Below are 21139 nucleotides of genomic sequence, written 5' to 3' on the forward strand. Positions count from 1 at the left end.
TAATTACTCTGTGACTATTTTGCTTAAACTTTTTATTTGAAAAAAATGTATTCAGAAGTCCAACAAATTTTCAATATAAATTATGACTCTCAAACCTATTCCCATCACTCTAAATACTGTGAAGTGACGGTAGCATCCACACTGGAGAAGTAGATAAAGGAGAGAGAGCACCAAAGAAAAGACTGTGTCCAAAGAATCAGCATAAGAATAAGGCTAAAAGTCAGGGTGATGAGAGATTCCTGGAGCTGTCATCTTTCTACCCTATCTTGTCAACCTTTTAGATCTAGTAAAACCCTCGTGCTATTGAGCTACTTAAGGGCAACGGGATGAGCTACTTTCAAGAGCAGCTACCTAGACTGGAACAGAGTAAACTGGAAATGTATCTCTATGAGCAATCTCAGACCCTGAAAAACTTCAGGAAATACCTTGAAACTTAAAAAAATTAGAGCCTCAGTCACTGTAGACGGGGGCAAACTGTGTGGATGGTGGACTCAATAGAGCGGACCCTCTGTTCCCATGTTCCTGACCCCCCACTACCATCCAAACAGTACGCCTCCTGTTACAGAGCTACTGAGACTTCTGCATTCTGGACACAGGGCAGGCAGGAGCTCATCAGCTCTGTTCTGCCTTCCTAATCTCCGGGCAAGGAAGGGGCCAGAACAAAAAACACCTGAGAAAACAAAGTGCCTAAAGACCCTGCTCCTCCATTACTTTCCCACCTAAAGCAGACCCTTCGGCCAGGTGAGGAGTGGGACCTGTTCTTCAGACAATACTCCCTGAGTCTTACTTGTGTCTGATTCCACAAATAGGGCCCAGAAACAGAGCTTAAAATTTAAATTTGGGGAACACAGTGCTGGGGTGTCTATGGCTCTACTGCTTTTCTCCCCCTCCCTTCCCCAATGCCACCCAAGGGTTCTGCAGGAACCCCTCCTCCAGAGAGCAAGAAGGCAACAGCATAGTACTTGTCCATCGCAGAGAAAACCCCTGCAAGCACAAGCAACACAATGAATAAAGAACTGTTTGGAGATGATGTGCGGCCCTATTAAGCCTACTTTACAGAGGGTCTAGTTCATCAAGTCTCAGGCTTAGGATGAACAATGGGATGGGGGTAGGGAGAGGACAGAGAAATCACTTAAGAGAAAAATATGTTGACTCTGGAGCAGTGGCTCTCAACCTGGGGTGATTTTGCTCCCTAGGAGGCAGCTGGCAATGTCTGGGGACATTTTTGGTTATCACACCTAAGTATGGTATCTCTGGTGGGCCAGAGATAATTGCTAGCAATCCTATGATGCACAAGTCAGTCCCCCACTCTTAAGAATCACCCAGTCCAAAGCATCAAGTGTCTGGATTGAGAAACCTTGCTCTATGGGTCTCCTTGCTCCCAGGCTGTGAGAATCTTAAGATTCCTAAACTCCCAGAAGATTGTTTTCAATCACCTTCCATCCTCATTGGTCAGGAAAGAAGTCCACCCTGAGGCATAACTCCTGGTGGTGCTGCATTCTGGGTCTCTCTCCAGATCCCTCTCCCTCCTCTCACCTGGGTCAGCAGGGAGGTTAGCAGAGCGCAGGCCAGTTCCTCAGGGCTTAAGTGGAATATCATCAGGTTAAGATCCATCTCTCACCTTAACTCTTACTCAATGGGAAACAGTAAGGTTCTTAACAGGGATGGTGTTAAGATGTAACAGAGGTAACAGCAGGGTGGGGGTAATTAAGAGAACTCAAATTAAAATTTTAATTTAAAAAAAAGGAAAGATACTGGGGAGTTAGCAATGCTACAGAATCAGAGTTAGAGGTCTAACTAGAGAAAGACGCTGGTATTGGCAAGAGAGATATTGAGGAGCTTGAGCTTCAGGCCTGAGATTCAGAGAGTAGACTAGGAAGAGGTCACCACCCCAGCCCCTGCTTGACATCTGCTTCAGTTCATTCCAGGAGGAAGGAGGGGGGCAGGGAGGTAGGGAGCTTCTCAAAAAAGCCAGCTTCAGCTTGGTAACCTCACCCACCTGCCATTGAAGGAGTTCCAGGTTAATAGTTTAAAAACAGGTGGCACCCAGACCGTCATTCAGGAGAAGGGACCTCATTCCAGGTTTCCAGAAACTCCTATTTCAGATCTGAGAGTGTCCAGGGCTTCAGATGAGCTCCTCTGGCCAATCAGTAGTCACTTGGTCAGTCCCGCTGCCTTGACCCCATCTCCAGGAGGGGCTCTAGCCAGAGGGAGCAGAGGGAGTCCAGCCCCCAAGCCTTTTGAGGCACTACCAGGCAGATAAGGAAAAGAGGGCCCTGGGGGCACTGGTTCAAGGAAGGATCTGGTGGGGGCAGCAACTCTTCTGGGCTGGGAGCAGAGTGGAGACTTCAGACAGCAGAACCTGATTTAAAAAAAAAAAAAACAAAAAACAGATCACCTCAAAACCAAGGCCTTAGGGAGAAAGGCACCATCAGGTGCAGACTATTTCCATAGTGCACTCTTTTCTCTATGTCTGTCTGGACATCTCTTTCTCTGTGCATTTCTGGATCCTACATTACTGACCCTCCCCATCTAATTCTTCCTTCGATTCCCACTCTTGCAGAGGATCAGGGTTCTGAGGCAGGGCACCAGCAGGTGCCGGAGGTGTTGGGCGGCTTTCTCTAATCACTCACCGTTCCGGTTGGAGCTATAAGCCCCTAGAATTGCTCCAGGGCCTGTCTCGGTTTCCTTTGGATCTCATCTGCTCCTGAACCGCACCTGTCTGTGAAAAAGCACAGGTGAGAAACCCTCTCCTAAGTCTTCTTGCCTCACAGTAAGAGATCTCCCCCATGTGCCCTCCAGGGAAGAGGCTGACCCCATCTCCTTGACAATAAAATCATCTGGAAAGGTTAAAATTAATCAGCATTCTTCCAAGGGAGGTCTCAATGCCTTCCTCCACAGGGACCTTTGTGAGGATGAGATAAATATTATTAGTATTTTACTAATAAGATCCTCTCACAAAGGACCCTATCATAGTTATCTGAGTTTTGCAGTTGGTGAAGAGACTACTTCACTATCTCTAGGCTCGTTTCCCTTATTTCGAGAGAAACACTTATTAGGTGTTATTTAAGACAGAGGCACTTGGGCTTATTCCTGCCCCAACATTCCCAACCACAATATGACTTACTGTGGCACTGAGATAGCAGTTTTCTATTTCACCTTCAGGTGAATAGAAGGAAGGATATGGTTTTTGGAAAGACATATATACCTCCCACCCCAATTGGTAACAGTCTGCTAATTGTAAAAACGAGGGAGCCTAGGCCAGAGCCCTGAAATGCCGGGTCCCAGGTTTATGCAACTGGTGACCAGGACTAGAATTCTAGCTTCTTACTTCCCATCCAGTACTCTGTTCTGTCCCCTGCTCGAACTTTCAAAAAGAGGAACCGTTCTGGGCCACAACCCCGTATCAGCCTGTCCCCGTTCCCTGATTACCATTGCGAGTCCATCTCCAGCCCCCATCTCCCCAGAGCCGATGTGAGTCAGGTGGACAAAATTCATTGGTTCCCCAATCATGGTCCGGTCAATCCGTCTCCTCTTCTTCTTCTGCTTGCAGAAAACAGGGGAGTTATGTCTGAAATCCCCTCCTGCAGTCACAGGAGAGGAAGCAGAAAAGAGTCTTGAAAAGTACTAAGGGAAGAGCGAAGGGCCTGGTAGGAGAGGGGATATGGCAGGAAAATAAATCACCAGGGAATGAAAAGCAAGGCTGGAAGAGCCAACACGGAGAGGACACAGGCAGGGTGGTGAGGGCAGTGGCCGGCAGAATGAATACATACTGAACAAAGAAAGGGCATGTCAAAGTCACCTCTGGCTGATGAGGAAACAATGGGGAGAACTGACAGGTATTAAGCTCCACCTACACCCCTGGCCTAGCTCAGAATGGACAGGTACAGGAAGTGATAGCTAGGGCTATTCGCTTCTTCCATCATCCAGTCCCCTTTATTCTAGTGCGGACCTGCCTGCCCATAGAAGCTATCCTGACAGAAAGGGAGGTAAGAAGAGTGCTTTTTAGCAGATCCTAGATGGTGTGTCTACTTCCTAGTATACGGTAACTGATTTCTGTGTGTGTTGGGGTGGGGGTGGGGAGACTCACCGGCTGGGGTTTCTCCACCACGCAGCAGCCCAGTTTGTGCCAAAATTCACTCATGTTCCCTGATGGTTCCAGTTTCACTCCTCTGCCTGGGGCCCCACAGGGCTCTTGCTCTGGTGCCTGGACTGCCCACTCCTCACTCCCTTCAGGTGTGACAATACCCTGGGTTCACTCAGCAGGACGGGTCTAGAGAAAGTAGAGTCCTCAGAAGCCTTAGCTGAACAGCAAAGGTCAGTGTCCCAGACCCTGAGAGATCAGCAGGGCCAGCAGAGTGAAGTGGACAGGCAGGCACAAGGGTACGTCTTCCTCAGGCCTGGAACCCTGGATGGGCAGAAAGTAGAGAGAGAAGAAAGGTTACTGAGAAATCCCTCCCACCTTGAGAAGCCTCATCCCAGATTCTTGTTCTCCCTCAAAGTCCCTAGTCCTGTACCCAACACCAACCTCCTCCAAACATAACCTCACTGACTCTCAGAGAAAGGACCAGAACCAAAGCACACCACGGGGTTAAGGAGCAGTAGCTGTTGCTACGGAGGGACGGGAAGGGAGCCGGAAGTACTTGGGGTGACAGGAGGGGACCAAAGGATAGTGGCAGAAATGAGCAAAGTTTGGGGGTACTACAAACTCCACCTCCCTTCTCTCTGGGTTTAGGGCAGAAGGGAGGGGCATTTAAGTGACTTTGAAGAGGAAATGGTGGTTTTTTGTTCTCACAAACAAGGTCTCCACCCTGTCCCTCCCCTTTTTCTAACCTTACCCTGAACACCTAGATTTTCTCTAAGACCTTGACTACCTAAGTCCTAGGTGCCTAACTATAGCAGGCTGATTCTCAAGAAAGACTTTCCACGGTGAGAAATTTCTTGTCTCTATTCCCTGCCCTTGTTCTTCCTCATTTCCCTCAACTCCTCCCAAAGACATTTAACAGTTCCTTCATTACCTGACCTTGAGACCTTTCCTTAAGGCTGTACACACTGTGCTGCCCCAGGTCCTGTCTCACTGCACTCTGCACGTATACGTGTCTGCACATATACCTGTCTGCACGTATACAGCATGGCCGTATCTCTGCACATGTGTCTTGTATAGATCATCTGTGTACAGGGTACAGGACACGTGCCAGGTACCTTCCGTCCCATGAGAAATCTTTTCCAGCCTCCCCACCCTTTCACATGTTTTATCGTGCCACTGCTCCTGTGCCTGCCTGCCTCCTGCTCTCCCTCCCTCCCTCCCTCCTTCCCTCATGCTGTGACCTGTTCTCTGCTCCCTCTCACCACTTCCATCCCCAAGTGTCACCAGCCAACACAAGGAGCCTTCCAATAGCATTAGTGTTCAAGGAAGAACTTTCATTACTGCCAGCCGGGGTAGGGCACACCTGACTTCCCTCCATATTCATCACCGCATTTCCCCAGTCCTGTAACACAGGCAACCTCATAGTTTCCAAACAGGGCAGTTTTATAAATACTGCACTTGATCATGAATAGGAACCTCCCATCCCTTCAGGCTTGGAACCCCGAGGGTCTGGCACCCTGGACTGATCTAAGAGTGGAGTTATTTTATTTTTTAACAGCCTCGAGATGAGATTTCACAAACACTGAGATACAGCTCCTAAGGGAGGGAAGGACCCAGGAGTCTGGGCTTTCTCTTACTTCCCTTCCCACTGGAGGGGAGGAGTAATGAGACAGGGCGGAAGTCAGAACACAGCTGTCCAGTAAGGGGAGCTGTGGTCAATGGGGAAGTCAGTCACAGGGTTTGTTGTGATGGTGGTGGCAGCCTGTGGTAAGAGTTGGAGGCAGGGGTGGGGGATGATGAAGAAAACAATGAAGAATCAGAGGAAACCCCCAACCTCGCCAGACAGGCTATACTGAGACTGGACTCTCCCCAGCACCCCCTGCTCAAAGCTGAGTGGACAGAAGTGGACGGTGGGAGGGGAGAGAAGAAAAGAGGGGGGAGGAGAGAGGAAAAGGGGCAGTGGAGGGAACAAGGACGTTTCTGTTCCTTTTCCAGGGACCTGGCCAGAACTGAGTGGAGGGAAAGTGTATGTGTGGGACTTGGCATGCAATGACCAAGAATGATGAGAAGTGACCAGGAAATTCCATTCCCTAGGACATAGGACATATAAGGGTCACTGAAACTTGGGTGGGGCGGGTGGGGGGTGGGTCAGAGTGTGGAGAAAATTGGGCAGGGTGAAATTGGGGGTGGAAGAGTGGGGAGAAAAGGCTGGAAAAGTGAGAGTGATTGGCAGCCACTCTCATTCTTTAAAATATCTAAAGATTGGGTTGTGGGAAAAACGAAGTCCTGAGCTGGTGAGCCCAGGAAGAGTATGAAATCCATTGCCCACTATTTCAACCCCACAGTGAAGGGGAGGGGCTGGGAAAACGGCAGGAGGTATCAGAATGAAATCATATAAATCCGGAAGCTGACAGCCAAGTAGCTCTGAGAACCGGGCCTGCGTCCCGAATAGGAAGGGTGAACTGGAACTGGGAAAGACACCAAGGTCACACTGGGGCTTAGCAGCTTCAAAACTCCTGGGGAGTGAGCAGAAGGGATGGGAGAAAGGTTCCAGGGAGGAAGGATGTGCAGAGGTAGTTCCCCGGTCCCTGGTCTAGCCCCAAACCGGTTTTCCCGGTCCCGCTGCCTGCAGCCCCAAGGCCTCCAACCCGCTGCCTGACAAGCCTTCACAAGAAGCAGCTGGAAAGAAAGAGAAAGAGAATTAAGAGAATGGGGTGGGCAATAAGCCCAGGGCTGCAGCTGGTCCCCCGTGGAGACCTCCAGACATGAAGGGCTACGGAGGCGCTCTAGAGATGTAGGTGCAGACCCCACTTTTCAGGCAAGTGACAGGCATGTACCCCAGCACCAACTGTGCCCTTGACCAGGGAAGGTCTTGTGGGGCCTTAAGATGAAACAGCAATAGGCCCTAAGTTCCCCCACCCCGGTATGTTCAGTCATTTCAGTCACACAGACTCTTATTTCTGCCAACCCCACAACTCTACGCAGAAATTCTCTGTTCTTCCCAACGCTGAACTGGGATTGGGACCCCATGGCAAATCTTCAGGATTTGTCATTGTCTTCCGTGGCTACCTAAATCTCACATCCAAGCCTTCCGAGAACCAACACGGTCCCACTTGGTCCGGCACACGCCACCACCGAGGTCACCGAGTCCCAGAGGAGACCTTCTCCCTCTCCCACCGCCCCCAACACCCCAAACCCCTCTTTCCCTTCTGTTGTTTGGCCACCTCACCCTGCGCGCCCCAAGAGCGTTGGATGAGGGCGGCTACTCAAGGGCGCAGCCCTTTTCCCACCGACCCCGGCAGTCCCCAGCCCTGGACACCCTCCTCCCCCACCCCCGGCATCCGGTGCAGCGCCGTCGGGCAGGGCAGGCGGGGCGCCCCGCTGGGGGACCAGTTCCACGGTCTTACCTGCTCGGCTCCGGCATCCAGGCGCCCGGCTGCAGCTTGTGGGGGGGGCTCCCGCTCCGTGGCGGCCAGTGTGGGGGTTACCGGGCTTGCTCCTCCGCGCGGCGGAGAGCGAGGGCGGGCCGGCAGAGGTGGGGCTGGCAGAGGGCGGAAACGCCGGCGACGCGATTACGAAACCCGTCCGGCGGGGAGGCGAGCGCACTGCTCCCCCCTGGACTGATGCGGCACTGCACGGGGAGGGCCTGGGACCGGCCTCCTGAGCCCCCGAGGCCCGCCGCCCCTGCTCCGCGCACTGCGGAATGTGGACCCTCGGTGAGGGCCGGGGACCCAAGCTGAGCCCCCCGGAATCGCACTTTGTCTTCGCGCACCAGGCTTTGGGGGGCAAAGCGAAGCGGACCCCGCAAATCCCTCAGACCCAACCAAATTCCCAGTTTCTCAGAAGCACCCCCCACCCCAATCTACCCCAAATGAAACCGGGCTCGGTTTATTTTCCCATTGTGAGCATGGGGAGGCTAGTCGGAAGGAGTGGGGATTGGAGGGAGGGATGGAGAATTTTCCTGAATCTCGAAAACATTTAGTAACCTGAAATCTTTAAATTGGGTAATAAAGGGGCGCTCCATGGTTGTCCAGAGTTAAGATTTTTAATCCATAGGTCTAAAATCAGGACAATTAACGCCTCACTCAATGGACCCTCGGTCAGCATGGGAGTGCTGAAAGAGCTGAGCAATAACTGTGCAGACCAATAAACCTACGGAGACGCCTTAATCCTGGCTCCCTCCTGAAAGTGTTCTGGAGCCTATCCTTTGAATTAGCCGAGTCAGGCGGGGAGGGGCGCGGAGTCCTTCCGCCCTTAGGAGGGGCTGCATTGCAGGGGGAGACTGAGCAGACTGTCACTGACGAGCGAGAGGGAGCGAGAAGACAAAGCCGGCAAAGCCCCCACAGCTGCCTTTCTCTCCAGCCCAGAGCAGGCACCGGGAGCCCCGGGGTCCTCCCTCCATCTTTGGAGCACACTAGTAATTCATTGATAACAGGTAAACGAAACTGAGGGAGCGGGGCAGGGGCTGCAAAGATAAAGACCAGCTGCTTCTGGTTGGGTTGAGGACCTCAAATAAGGATGAGGTGGGGAAGTTCAAGAGGAGAGAAGGCTCCTCTATAAACAACGGGTTATTTGTTCACCGTTTTACATCTCTTCTCACATCTCCATCCATGCCTTATCATCCGGTATATAGACATTAATTTTTAACAGATTACATGTAGTTATTTCTCAGCATTTATCTCCTTATTTCAAGTACCTATTTACCTATAAATTATTGTCCTGTGTATTTTATCTTCAGTCTGGTTATCTGTATCTTTTTCTCAAGCTATAATTTGGTTTTTGATGAATCTCTAGTCTTACTGTATTGCTCAAGCCTCTATTTCCCTATATTTCCTTTTTTTTTTCTCTGTAGCGTTCTATTGATGAGTCTACCCTCACCCCAGATTTGTCTCCATAGCGAGGGAGTTTGGGGGAAAGAATATGAGATAATATTGAGATTAATCCTCATCTTTCTTTTAACAGTCTCCTCCCCAACTCAAACCTTTGCTCCAAAGGGGCAGCTTGAGGTAGGAGAGGTGGGGATCTCTGTGCTGAACTACCTGATCCCATATTGAAATTAGTACAGCCCACAAGAGCTAGGTATAGGGGCAGATTCTGGAAAAGAAATGTTTCTTTGTAGCTCAGTAGACTAAGTGGGCAAGGACATGGCTAATAGAAAAATCCAAGCCCGGGATGAGGCCCATATAATGAGATGCCAGAGCGCTTCCATTCCCCTCCATCACCATCCCTTGTCCTTCCATTTCACGGCAGCATGACACAGCAAAGCCTGGTTGGGGAGGCCCTGGATTCCCACGGAGGGTCTAGACAAAGAGTGTTTGGGCGTGTCTTCGTGGCTCAGAGACAGTGTATCTTTTTTTATATATTTGTTAATCAAGCAAATGGGGAGAGAAGAGAAAGCCAGCCAAAAAGAGACCTCTTGCAAAATTTGGGTACTTGGGAATTAAATTCATACTGTATTAAATTTTAAGTTGTCATTATCAATGGAAAGGGTATTTTAGCTTCAGGTTTTTTGTGTAGTCAATGTTCTTGATTTCATTTCAAAGGCCATTAATGCTTGTATGAGTGCCTTTCTGGAATGTATTTGGTACATGTCTCTGAGTCATAGCTAAAGATATTAGGCCGTTTAAGTTAATAAATAGTTCATGAAATTTCCCTTAGCTTTTTTAATTGCCAAGAGAAGCTCTGCCAGATACTCAGGGATTGGACAGCTTTGATACATATGCTGGCTATAATAAAAGAAGTAGGTTTGTCAGAGCTCTTCCCCTTTCTCGGATTCTAACTTGCTCTCTACTGCCTTTTTTGCAAGTTCAGCACTCAGATTAGGATCACAGGAACAAATAACACCTAGCCCACTGAAAATCTGCTCTTCAGGAACTAAGAATTCTTGCAAGTTTTGAGAATATTGGTATAGGATGACATAAAGCTGTAGGTAGTTGTCTTTGTACAACACATTAAAAAAGGACCAGACTGGGAATTATGAGACCTAGGTTCTATTCAGACTGGCTTGGACGCTTCACAAGTCACTAGATAATTTCTAAGGCATTTTCTAGTTTTAAAAACCTATGATTTTTTTCCTCTTATGATTCTGTCTTTTAGTTTGCGGGCCAGCGCTCAATCCACTGAGCCACACCAAGCCACGGCCAATTCTATTTTTTTTTCACCAATGTATGGTTGCCCTTTGCACATCCCCTGCTGGGAATTGGCCTGCAAGGAACCTGCCTGCAACCCAGGCATGTGCCCTGACTGGGAATCAAACCTCGATTGTCTGGTTCGCAGGCCCGAGCTCAATCCACTGAGCTACACCACCAGCCAGGGCCTCCAATTCTTTTTTTTAAAGAGCCTGTTATATTTGCCCCATCTTATACTAAGCTCTCACTGGACAGAGCTGGTGAGGGAGAGGGTATGAAAGAAGTCAGCTATGTGGGCAATTGACTTCTTAGGATCTCTAAGGTTTGCTTCTTAGGATCTCTATAGCCGCAGACCTAAGCCCTGGTTAATTGGTTGATAGTACAACCATTTTTTTTTTAGCTCTTTTTCTGTGCACATGTCTCTGCAAATTATTATGGAGATTATCAGCTAAATATTATTGGATGATGACCTCACCTTTCCAACATGTTCCCGCCCTGTCCCAGTCCCCCCATCACACTCATAAGCAGCTTCTCTGCTGAGTAATGCTCAGTTCCCAGGGTTTATTTTGGAGCTTGAACCTAACAAGAAAAGAGCAACTCAGAATTTACTTTAAACTTTAAAAACATTGAGTCTACCTACCCACCCCTCCTAAAGCCCTCATATTCACACATAAACACGTTCTAGATTAATGCATTCTTTCCCTGCCTTAGTAAAGACATGTCATGTTATACAGGTTGACAGGGTTTCTGTAGGATCCTACTGAAACCTAACACGTTTTGGAACCTATTTTAGGCCACTGCTTAGGCATCTCAAGGCCTAATGAGAGCCAATGGAGTGTGTTGGAGGAAGTCCTTTTGAGATGGGGTTCTATTTTTGGAGGTGGTGGAATGTTCTTTCTGGTCCTTTGGGAACATTTCAACTAATGTTTCTTGCCCCTTCCCTTGGCTAGTAAGCAGTAGGGTGGAGGCTGCAGGGAGGTATAACAGTCATAACATCAGGGTGTGGGCGGATGAGCAGAAAAGTTGATAGAAAGACTCATTAAAGCATGGAAAAGTGTCTAATTCTGTTAAAGGACCTTCTTTCAATGTAAACTTTACCTTCCTTACCTGGAGTTTCCAATCCATTTGCTTTCAGTATCATCACATATAATCTAGCATTGTGATCAGAGAAAAGAGAACTGTTACAGCATAGAAAAAAACTTTTTAGCACCTGGGTTTTGTTCTGAGGCAGAGGTAGGCTAGAGAGAAATAGATAAGCCATTAGGGCTTATCTGTGGACTAATTAGGAGGCAGTGACAAGGTATTCATTGTATTAGTGAGGGGAAATGAATCAGCAGCCTTGAATGTCTTTTGAGTGCAAAGCCCAGCACTTGTGAAGTAAATACCAAGTAGACTGGTTTTGACCCTTGGGGATACTCTGTCCCTTGAAGGAGATAAGACTATCCCTATACACAAAGCAGTGATCTGTAACCCCAAACTGATATAGTCAGGTAAAACTCTACAGGGTGTTAGGGTAAATGCTAGAAGAAATGGATAGTTGGAGCTGGATAAGTTTTAGGAAGTCCTCCTGGAAGAGGTGAATTTATAATAGGGCTTAGAAGGCAGGTAGTAAAACAGAAAGCCAAAATGTCATGGAAACCCTTTTCAGAGGTACCATGACCTATTAAACCAAAGGCAGGAAGAAGTTCTGTATTTGCAAACATAATAGGAGTTCAGCCCTGGCTGGTGTGGCTCAGTGGATTGAGTGCCAGCCTGCGAACCAAAGGGTCGACGGTTCAATTCCCAGTCAGGGCACATGCCTGGGTTGGGGACCAGGTCCCCCATTGGGGGCACATGAGAGGCAACCACACACTGATGTTTCCCTCTCTCTAAATATAAATAAATACAATAATTTTTAAAAAATAGGTGTTCAGGGGAAAGATTCCCCTGGGACTTGGAGTGTTAGAACTTGGGCAGCATTTTAAGATGGAGAGTGGAGAGAGTTGAGCAAGACAGTAATAATCATCACTATAACAGAGAACGTGCTACTACTAGGAAGAATAGGGCCAGATTCTGGAAGGCCTTGAAAACCAAACTCAAGATTGACTTGAAGTAGTAGGCAGTAAATAAGTCATTTGCTGAGGAGAAGTGTGGAAATAGTAGAAAATGGTAATATAAAAAAGATTCTTGAAGAATGTCCTAGGGAGCTTGGGTTATGTACAGAGGCAAATGCATATGTAAAGTTTTTAAGTAAGGAAAGACAGTGCACCACAAAGAGTTTGTTATGGCATGAAGACTGACAAACGATTTCTTTCTAGGAAGTTATGAGGGACCCTGTGAGTAGCCAGTACAGCTCTTTTCTTTTCTGGAGGATGCCCATTCCAGAATTGGATCTGTCGGAGTTGGAAAGCCTGGGTCTGTCAGATACGTCCACCTACAAGGTCAAGGACAGCAGCGTTGGCAAAATGACCGGGCAAGCAACTGGAACAGAGCAGGAGAAAAATCCTGAAGACGATGTCCTCCTCGAGTACAGCACCTTCAACTTCTGGAGAGCTCCCATTGCCAGCATCCACTCCTTTGAACTGGACTTGCTCTAAGCCCAAGACTCCTCTCTCCCACCACTTGGCCCTTATTGTCTTCCCTTTCAAACCCTTTCCTTTCCATCCTTTTCCCCTATCAATCTTGCTTTCTCTCCTCCACTGTGTTGAGGTGGTGCTGATGAATCTGCCAGAGTTCTGTACTTATTTATTTGTTTGTTTGTTTATTTATTTAAAGTATTTTTTCCAGTTTCTGGGGGGTGTCAAGAGCCCTCAAGCCACAAAGTAAAGGATTCAAGCAATGGAGTACTTAGCAACTGGGTCACAGGGATACCTCCTCTCCACCCCGTATTAATTCCAGAAAACAGGCCTGATGGGGGCACCAGAGAGTAATAGTATAATAGAAGGACTGATACATTTTTTTTTTTAACCTCATTTTAATTAGCTTTAGAGATTGCTCAAACCTTCCTAATTCCCTGCTCCAGACCAGTAAACGCAAATATTTCTTCAAGGTTTGATGAATGCCTTGTAAGTTATAATTTCAGATTACCTGCTACAAGACAGTAGGATTTCTAAAAGAATAAGGTGATAAGACACTTGCTTTTTCTGAATTGGTGGGTAAATGTATAACACAAAAGGAAATAATATGTCTTGGAAAATGAAAATAGGGGAAGCTCTGAATCATTTCAGGAACAGTTACACTCTCTCAAAAGGATGTTTCTTAAGTCTACTCACTTTATAATTTTCCTCCTAACTGTGGATTGAGGAAAATCACGCAATTTCAAATCTTAAAATGCAATCTTGCTGACTATTAATGATAATTTGTAAGGTCTTGATTCCATTCCTAAAAGGTATAGGGTTCAGTCCTTAGTACTTTAGAGTTGCCCTCTTGCATCTCCCACTGATACTGATCACCGGGCCTCAGGCACAGCTCTTCAGCTTACCTTGAGACCAGGTGGTGAGCAATCATTCTGACCCTACACCCTGTTCCCACTCTTTCCGAAATTTTTGCTGATTTGTGCTGCCATTTACTCATATCTTTAATAAAGACATTCAATCCCAGGATTGCATTCTAGTTTTCTCTTTTCACAGTAACACAATCTAGAATTTCACAAGTTAGCCTTGTTTTCACATTCAGCTTATATATATATTTCTAATATTCAACTTTGAGGAAGAATGACGAGTAATTTTTACACATTAACATAACTGACTTTAGGTTGAATGGGTAAGTAACAAGGTAAAGGGTGAAACTGACTTAAAATTATTTAGCTAGAAAGCTGCAACCCATCATTCTTCTGCTTGCCCACTACCAACATATTTGGGTAGTAATTCTAGGTGTTTCAGGAGGCACCTCTGGCACGATAATGTTTCTTATCTCAGCCTAGGTGCCAAAGAAAAATAAATTCACCCAAATAATGTTACCTGCTTACTTAAAACTCATTAAAAAAACATTTTTACTAACAAGTAGTTTTGGGGTGCCTACTCTATGAAAGGCACTGAGCCAGACAGTATAAAAGAATGTAAACAACAATGAAACAAGATTTTGACTCTCAGACTTAGAAAGGGAAGCTAGAAATACCGATACACGACAGTGCTTGGGCAACATCCTGTAAATACTTTAAAGATGACATAAACGACATCGAGATAAGTCCAGAAAAGGGAAACACGTGAATCTTCCCTGTAGACTTTGAGGCCGACTATCAACATCAAAAGCCAAAATCAAATAAAGAATGGCTCGATGATGTGTCCTTTCCTGTTTTTACTTATTTTTGAAGGACTTTCCTGACTTGTAACTGTCCTTTAGTCATGGCATTTGGTCGGTGGAGGTGGGACACACCTGTTTGGTAAATAAAATGCCTAAATGGATTTGCGAACTCATGCTCCATCTTCTTGCAGGCCCCCTAAATGAATTGCCTTCGTTATTTGCTTCACTGATCCTGCTGACAGCTCGGTTCCAGGAGGGTCCTTACGTTCCGGCTGCAACTGGAAATATGCCCGTCAGGCAGCTGAGTTCAATTCTTGCGCAAAGCCAGGAAAGTTCCAAACTATTTCACCCTAGCTTGAGACAATGAAACAACGTTTTCCTATTAACCCTGTGGCCGTCCTCCCACGAAGCAACCACGGCGCAAGACGGAGATGTAATCCCATTTCTCTTTCGAGGTTCGCTTGATTCTTGGCGCCAAAACAAACCATCTGTCCGTCCCCTGCCGGGTCTATATGACACGTAAGACACGTAATCGACAACCCTCCGCCACGCTAAATAGTCCTGTCTAGTATTTCTAGGATACACGCTTTTTCACTGCAAAAGGCCTTCGGTGAATAGTAAATGATCCTCGGAGGTGCATCATCCTTCTGTTCGAATGGAAATGTAGGTTTTCTAATAATTTTCTCTTCACAGATTCCTCCGCCAGAAATTACTTTCGCAGATCCTCCACTTCCGGGTCCGCCATTTTACTGCCTCCATTTCTCCACGAGGGGGGTTAAAGGCCCCCCAAATATGCATATATGAAAAGGCCAAAAAGTAACCGTCACTGACAGGGAGTCTAGACTAGAGAAGGAAACGGGACCAAACTGGCGGGCTTGGCGAAAACGCTGCCGGCGGCGTTCCGGACGAGGAGGTGAGGGGGAAGAAGAGATGGGTGGACTCGGGGGGTGTCAGACTGGCAGGGAGAGTACTGCGAGAAGTTGCACCGCTTCCCAGCCCGGCCCAGAGCGGCGCCCCTTCGTCTGAGCGGGGGCATCTGGGGGAGGGGGACGAAGAGGAAGGGGATGTTGCCGGGAGGAAGGGGAGGGGACTGGGAGGAGGTGAAGAAGGGGGTGGGTGTAAGACCTGGGGCTGGGGAGCTGGACCAAGGGAAGCCAAGGCCGCAGAGGTGACCAGTAGGGGGCCTCGCGGAGCCCGGCTCGGGGGCTGCTCCCTAGGCTGAGATCTTGGCTCTCTGCCCCAAATTGACTCTCTTCGCTAAAGACAGAATTTTGCTGGGAAACGGGAGGATTTGTGATAGAGGAGAAAACGGGGACTCTAGTTCCCGGGCCCCGGGAGTAGCCTGAAGATTATCAGTGAGCACGCTAATCTGAACGAGAGCGTAAGGGCCCCGCCTCTTGCACAGTTGTTTGTACAGCTGGAGGCTCAGTGGGGACGTGTGCAATAGAGAGGAAAAAAAAATGGAAAGGACGTCCGACCATGGATTTTTCAATCCTGATTCGCCTTCCCGTTAGTTTTCTCTCTGCTCACAGGTTTACCGCAGAGATCATCCATTCTTCTCTCCCTTTCCAGAGTCCCAGAAGATCTCTCACACACACACACATCTCTATCTTTGTCTCTGGAAAAGGATATTCTATGGCTTACCTTCAACAATTTAATATTTTTGGCCATCTAGGACAGTATTTTCAACATACCATTTGACCCGCCCAGCTCAATATAAATGTTCTTAAGCATCTATTTTCATGTACACTTGATAACAATGAAAGAACGGCCCCACCCAAATTCTTACATCAACCAACTAATTACTTTCTAATAATAATAGAGTATTTTGTTATCAAGAGCTCAAGCACTTCATTCATTATTAAAGCAGTTATTGAAAGCTCTTGCATGTTTGAAAGGAGGAGTAGGTGCTTTGTTGTTTTATTTATCTTCAAAGTCCTAAGAGACAAGTTAGGCTAGATTTTGTTTTTTAATTTTATATTATGTTGGGAAAGTGAAGGTATGTACGTTTTAAAGTAATCAGGGAGAGGGAACTCAAAAGTTCCTAGACTGTCGTCTTGTCTCTTAGGCTCCATCTTTTATCTGGTGAGTACTGCCCGAGTTGACATAGGATACTGGGAAAATGGCACATAGTTCTCCCCAAATGCTGTTATTAAAAAAACATTTTATTGGCCCCGGCCCCCAGATCATTTGGTTAGAGCATCATCGGAATATGCCAAGGTTGCAGGTTTGATCTGTAATCAGGACACATACAAGAAATCAACCAATAAGTGCATAAATAAGTGGAACAACAAATCTGTCTCTCAATCTCTCTCTCCTTCTTTCACCCTCTCCCTTTTCTCTCTAGAATCAATCAATAAAAATAGATACTATTTTTACTCAAAAGAAAGGAGTATGGGTAGAAAAGAACCCTGAAGAACACATTTCTAGGAGACATTTTATATCAAGTAATGACTGTAACACCTTATTTACATTCTAAGCACCAGATAACTATATCTTCATGTGGTAAGAAGTAAGGCTTCTCATGGCCTAAAGTTTGGGATCACAAGTTTGGGTCAGTTGCTATTTAGTGATACTGATATACAGACTCACAAATAATGATTAAAGGAATGTGATAAGCCCAGGCAGGGTGGCCCAGTTGGTTACAGCGCTGTCTGAATGTGCCAAGGTTTCAGGTTGGATCCTGAGTCAGGGCACATATGAGAAGCAACCAGTGAATGCATAAAGAAGTGGAACAAGCTCTCCCTTTCTCTAAAATCCATACATTAAAAAAATGTTTTAAAGATGTGATAAAATTAACATATGAAAGCAGAATACAGTGGAAAAAATTGGAAAGATTCGCTCAGTTAACATTTTGCAAGAGTTCAGGTACTGAAGACTCCAGTTGCAGTGAGATAAAATCAGTTTAAAGTATCTTATTTTCTAGAAGTATCAGCTTCCCAGGAATGTGAAGCAAACCAGATTACTCCTTAAACAGATACCTCAATCTTCAACTGAAGTTTTTGTGTATGTGTTTGGTAGAGAGTAGAGCTGGAATTTTATTATGAGGATAGTTTAATCCTGCTTTGTGGCAACATTTCTGAACATCCATATGTAAGTTAGTCTTTCTCTTTGTGGTCAGTTATTGTAGAGTCATTAAAGCTTGGTGATAGACCTTTTACATAGGAGTTGACAAAAGTAGGTTTACAGTTTGTATGAAAAATAATACAATAATTACCCTGGCTGGTGCAGCTCACTGGATTGAGCGTGGGCCTGCGAACCAAAGGACTGCGGTTCAATTTCCAGCCAGAGCACATGCCCGGGTTGCAGGCTAATTCCCAGCAGGGGATGCATGAGAAGCAACCATACATTGATATTTCTCTCCCTCTCTCCTTCCCTTCCCCTCTAAAGATAAATAAATAAAATCTTTAAAAAATACAATAATTAATAAATAATAGTGCAAGAGTAAGCTTTGTTTTGTATACTCACAATTGTAAACCTCCTTTTGCCCACCCCTGTATAGTATAATTTGAGAAAATGTGTAGGAATTATTATTATTATTATTTTATTTATTTAATTTTTTTTAGGGAGAGAGAAAGAGAAAAGCATCAGTTTGTCGTTCACTTATTTATGCATTCATTTGGTTGATTCTTGTATGTGTCCTGACCGGGGATTGAACCTGCAACCTTGGAGAGTGGGGTTATCCTCTAACCATTTTGGCCTTCAGCCCTGGCCAAGGGCTGAAGCAATTATTTATAACTAATAAATGAACCACCTAGAAATTTGTTCTTGTTTTTATTTTTTAATAGATTTTATTTATTTTTAGAGAGACAGGGAAAGGAGGGAGAAAGAAGGAGAGAAACACATGACTAATTGCCTCTCCAATGCCCCCAACTTGAGACTGGCCAGTAACCCAGGCATGTGTCCTGACCAGGAACGAACTGGTGACCTTTTCCTCCAAAGATTCCCAGGCCAGTGCTCAGTTGACCGAGCCATACCACATCAGGGCTTGTTCTTGTTTTTAAGAACAGGGCTTGTTCTTATTACTATCTTATTAGTAATAAGAATTAAATTAATAATAAGATAGTTTTGAGACTTTAAAATGAACATAACCACGGAGAAATGCGAAGTACTGCTTTTCTGTGAGAAGTTTTTGCTTTTTTTCTCTAGCATTTTTTGAGTTGTAAAAACAGATGCTTAGATCAGATTATAGAAGTTTACACTAAAAAGTTCATCCTCTGCTCCTGAACACACTGTTTCAGAGGGCTCATACCAGAGCCTTGTGTGGCTTCCCTTTTGAATAGACTTCTCTGGTGATCTCTCGGACACACCTGTGCTGGAACACAGTGCTCTGTGATACAGATTGGAAAACCGAATTACGTAATGGCCACATGATTTGCCTAAGCCAGTGATTCTCAAATTTTCTGAATTCAGGACTCATTTATATCCTTAAAAATTACTGAGGACTCCAAAATGTTACATCTATTGATATTTACTGTTTTAGAAATTAATTTTTAAATGTTCATTAATTAAAATACAATAATAAATCTACTACATGTTATAGATAATACATTTATATGAAAAATACATCTTCCAAGTCAAAGAGATAGTGAAAAGAATGGCATTGCTTTATATTTTTGCAACTTTCTTTAACTTCTGGCTATTTAGAAGACAGCTGCATTTTCATCTCTATTTCTGCATTCAATTTGCTGCAATATTGAACTTGGAGAAAGAAAAAAGTGTTTCAGTAACCTCAGATCATTGTGGGTATTATTCTCGGTTGCTATGCAGAAATTCAACAAGTAGTAAATTTTTTAAAATTTATTTTTCAATTTCAGTTTACATTTGATATTATTTTGTATTAGTTTCAGGTATAACAAGTGGTACTTTCTTAAAGTTAGTTGCAGTGAGAAATCTGAAACTGTAAAATTCATCGATCTGTTTTTTACTATGAATGAATCTTTTACCCCTGTGTAATTTTTTAAAATGAAATAAAGCTTTAATTTTAATTGTGCAAAGTCCATTGTAGGTGCCATACTTCTGAGTAGCTCTCTTTTAGACAGTCACTCAGGGCTTCTTCTGTATGGTTCTTCTGTCACGTAGTCTAGTCTCGATACGGATTTGTCTGTAAATCCTTGGTTATAAGACTTCTGTTCACCTAGTCTTCAGTCGGTTATTTTTTCTTAAGATTTTATTTATTTATCTTTAGAGAGGAAGGGAACGAGAGAAGGAGAGAAATATCAATGTGTGGTTGCCTCTCGTGAGTCCCCCGCTGGGAACTGGCCTGCAACCCAGGCATGTGCCCTGACTGGGAATCGAACCACAATTGTGTGGTTTGCAGGCCCGTGCTCAATTTCAGTTAGTTATTTAGGTTGGTTGTACCATGATTTTGTTGTAATTCCAATTTGGGCCTGGGGAGGAGATGAGTATAACTTCCACCTACTCCTCAGCCGTCTTCTTTTCCCTCTTCCTACTCCTGCTTTATTTTATAACACACATTGGTTATTTGAAAAATATTGGCTCACCAGATTATGAAGATTATCCAAATAAAAAGTGTCTACCATATACCTGAGTCTCGGTATCCTTGGTTTGTCTGTTTGTCATTCTTTCCTGTCACGTAATGTTTCTACCCATGGTCATTTCAAATGGATAAAACGCTGTTTTATTGCCTTTCTAGCAACTCTTAAACTAGAAAGGTGATGTGTCGCACGTATTTCCAAAGCATTTTTCTGGAGATTGAAAGGGAATTATTGTTTAGGGCCTGAAACTTTTCCAAATACCTGATTGTTTGTGTTAGATGATAAGCTAGAAAAGAAATGTCCTACCAGGTAAGTCATCTTGAGAAATATATCAAAGTAGAAGAAGTCTTCTAAAAACATTTTACAGGCAGCTTTCCTTGTGTTTGAGTTACAGCTTCCTGAAAACTTTTGTTCCTATGCATAAAGATGTCTTTGGTGGACTTAGGGAAGAGGTTGCTAGAAGCAGCAAGAAAAGGCCAAGATGATGAAGTGAGAACATTGATGGCAAATGGTGCCCCATTTACCACAGACTGGGTAAGCTCTCTTGATTATTCCCAATGTGTGCTGTTACCAATCTTTTTCTTTTCTTTCTTTTTTTTTTTTTTTAAGATTTTTATTTTTAGCCCTGGCTGGTGTGGCTCAGTGGATTAAGCACTGGCCAGCAAACCAGAGGATTGCTGGTTCAATTCCGAGTCAAGGCACATGCCTGGGTTGCTGGCCAGGTCTTCAGTAGGGGGCGCATGAGAGGCAACCACACATTGATGTTTCCCTCTCTTCCTCCTAACTCCTCTCTAAAAAAGTATATAAATAAAATCTTTAAAAAAATTTTTTTAATTTGTTATTTTTAGAGAAGGGAGGGAGAAAGAGAGGGAGAGAAACCTCAGTGTGCAAGAGAAACATTGGTTGCCTCTCACTTGTCTCAAACTGGGGACTGGCCCACAACTCAGGCATGTGCCCTGACTGGGAATGAACTGGTGAACTTTCAGGTTTTTAAAAAATATATATTTTATTGATTATGCCATTATAGTTGTCCCATTTCCCCCACTTCATTCCCCTCCACCCTACACACCCCCTTCCCAACCATCCCCCCTTTAGTTTATGACCACGTGTCTCAAGTTCTTTAGATTCTATATTTCCCATACTATTCTTGCCCTCCCCCCTATCTATATTCTACCTACCATCTATGCTACTTATTTTCTGTACCT

The 21139-nt window shown here is 45.2% G+C and overlaps 3 protein-coding genes across 8 annotated transcripts in view; 2 read left to right on the forward strand and 1 right to left on the reverse strand.

Annotated features, from left to right (window-relative positions):
* Positions 1-15: 15 nt before the first annotated feature.
* Positions 16-7638, reverse strand: CDC42SE1 (CDC42 small effector 1). Of its 2 annotated transcripts, none has more exons than XM_053670567.1 (5): positions 7495-7638; positions 4091-4408; positions 3433-3543; positions 2634-2722; positions 16-2362 (listed from the first exon to the last, which is right to left on the reverse strand). In XM_053670567.1, exons 2-4 carry the CDS (start codon positions 4142-4144, stop codon positions 2648-2650), a joined length of 240 nt encoding a protein of 79 aa, XP_053526542.1. In that variant the 5' UTR covers positions 4145-4408; positions 7495-7638; the 3' UTR covers positions 16-2362; positions 2634-2647. The 2 variants fall into 2 exon arrangements, with proteins under 2 accessions (XP_053526542.1, XP_053526544.1); XM_053670569.1 differs by lacking the exon at positions 7495-7638 and adding an exon at positions 4529-4725.
* A 662-nt stretch (positions 7639-8300) lies between these two features.
* MLLT11 (MLLT11 transcription factor 7 cofactor) lies at positions 8301-13490 on the forward strand. Its single transcript, XM_053670293.1, has 2 exons — positions 8301-8522; positions 12513-13490. The coding sequence occupies exon 2, from the start codon at positions 12519-12521 to the stop codon at positions 12789-12791; it is 273 nt and encodes a 90-aa protein (XP_053526268.1). The 5' UTR covers positions 8301-8522; positions 12513-12518; the 3' UTR covers positions 12792-13490.
* A 1346-nt stretch (positions 13491-14836) lies between these two features.
* The window catches only part of GABPB2 (GA binding protein transcription factor subunit beta 2), a 36034-nt gene continuing 29731 nt past the window's right edge, over positions 14837-21139 (forward strand). Inside the window, exons 1-3 of one of the 5 annotated variants that reach the window (XM_053670272.1) lie at positions 14839-14955; positions 15130-15349; positions 20329-20468. In XM_053670272.1, coding sequence (XP_053526247.1) covers positions 20361-20468 — 108 coding nt within the window. In that variant the 5' untranslated portion in view covers positions 14839-14955; positions 15130-15349; positions 20329-20360. Of the gene's footprint in view, positions 15350-20328; positions 20469-21139 lie in introns of all 5 variants that reach the window. The other 4 variants (XM_053670285.1, XR_008392493.1, XM_053670279.1 and 1 more) reach the window with 4 other exon arrangements.

The sequence above is a fragment of the Artibeus jamaicensis genome, unplaced genomic scaffold (genome assembly GCF_021234435.1).
Source record: "Artibeus jamaicensis isolate MK-2021 breed Jamaican fruit bat unplaced genomic scaffold, CSHL_Jam_final contig_1715, whole genome shotgun sequence".
In the NCBI taxonomy this organism is placed as follows: domain Eukaryota; kingdom Metazoa; phylum Chordata; class Mammalia; order Chiroptera; family Phyllostomidae; genus Artibeus; species Artibeus jamaicensis.

What these genes read in the sequence shown, in the direction of transcription:
- CDC42SE1 (XM_053670567.1), bottom strand. Translation starts at nt 4,144, where the DNA reads ATGAGTGAATTTTGGCACAAACTGGGCTGCTGCGTGGTGGAGAAACCC. An exon ending in TGGTGGAGAAACCCCAGCCG is followed by an intron (nt 3,544 to 4,090) that starts GTGAGTCTCCCC and finishes TTCTGCAAGCAG; the next exon opens with AAGAAGAAGAGGAGACGGAT. An exon ending in CTGGAGATGGACTCGCAATG is followed by an intron (nt 2,723 to 3,432) that starts GTAATCAGGGAA and finishes GCTTTTTCACAG; the next exon opens with ACAGGTGCGGTTCAGGAGCA.
- MLLT11 (XM_053670293.1), top strand. Translation starts at nt 12,519, where the DNA reads ATGAGGGACCCTGTGAGTAGCCAGTACAGCTCTTTTCTTTTCTGGAGG.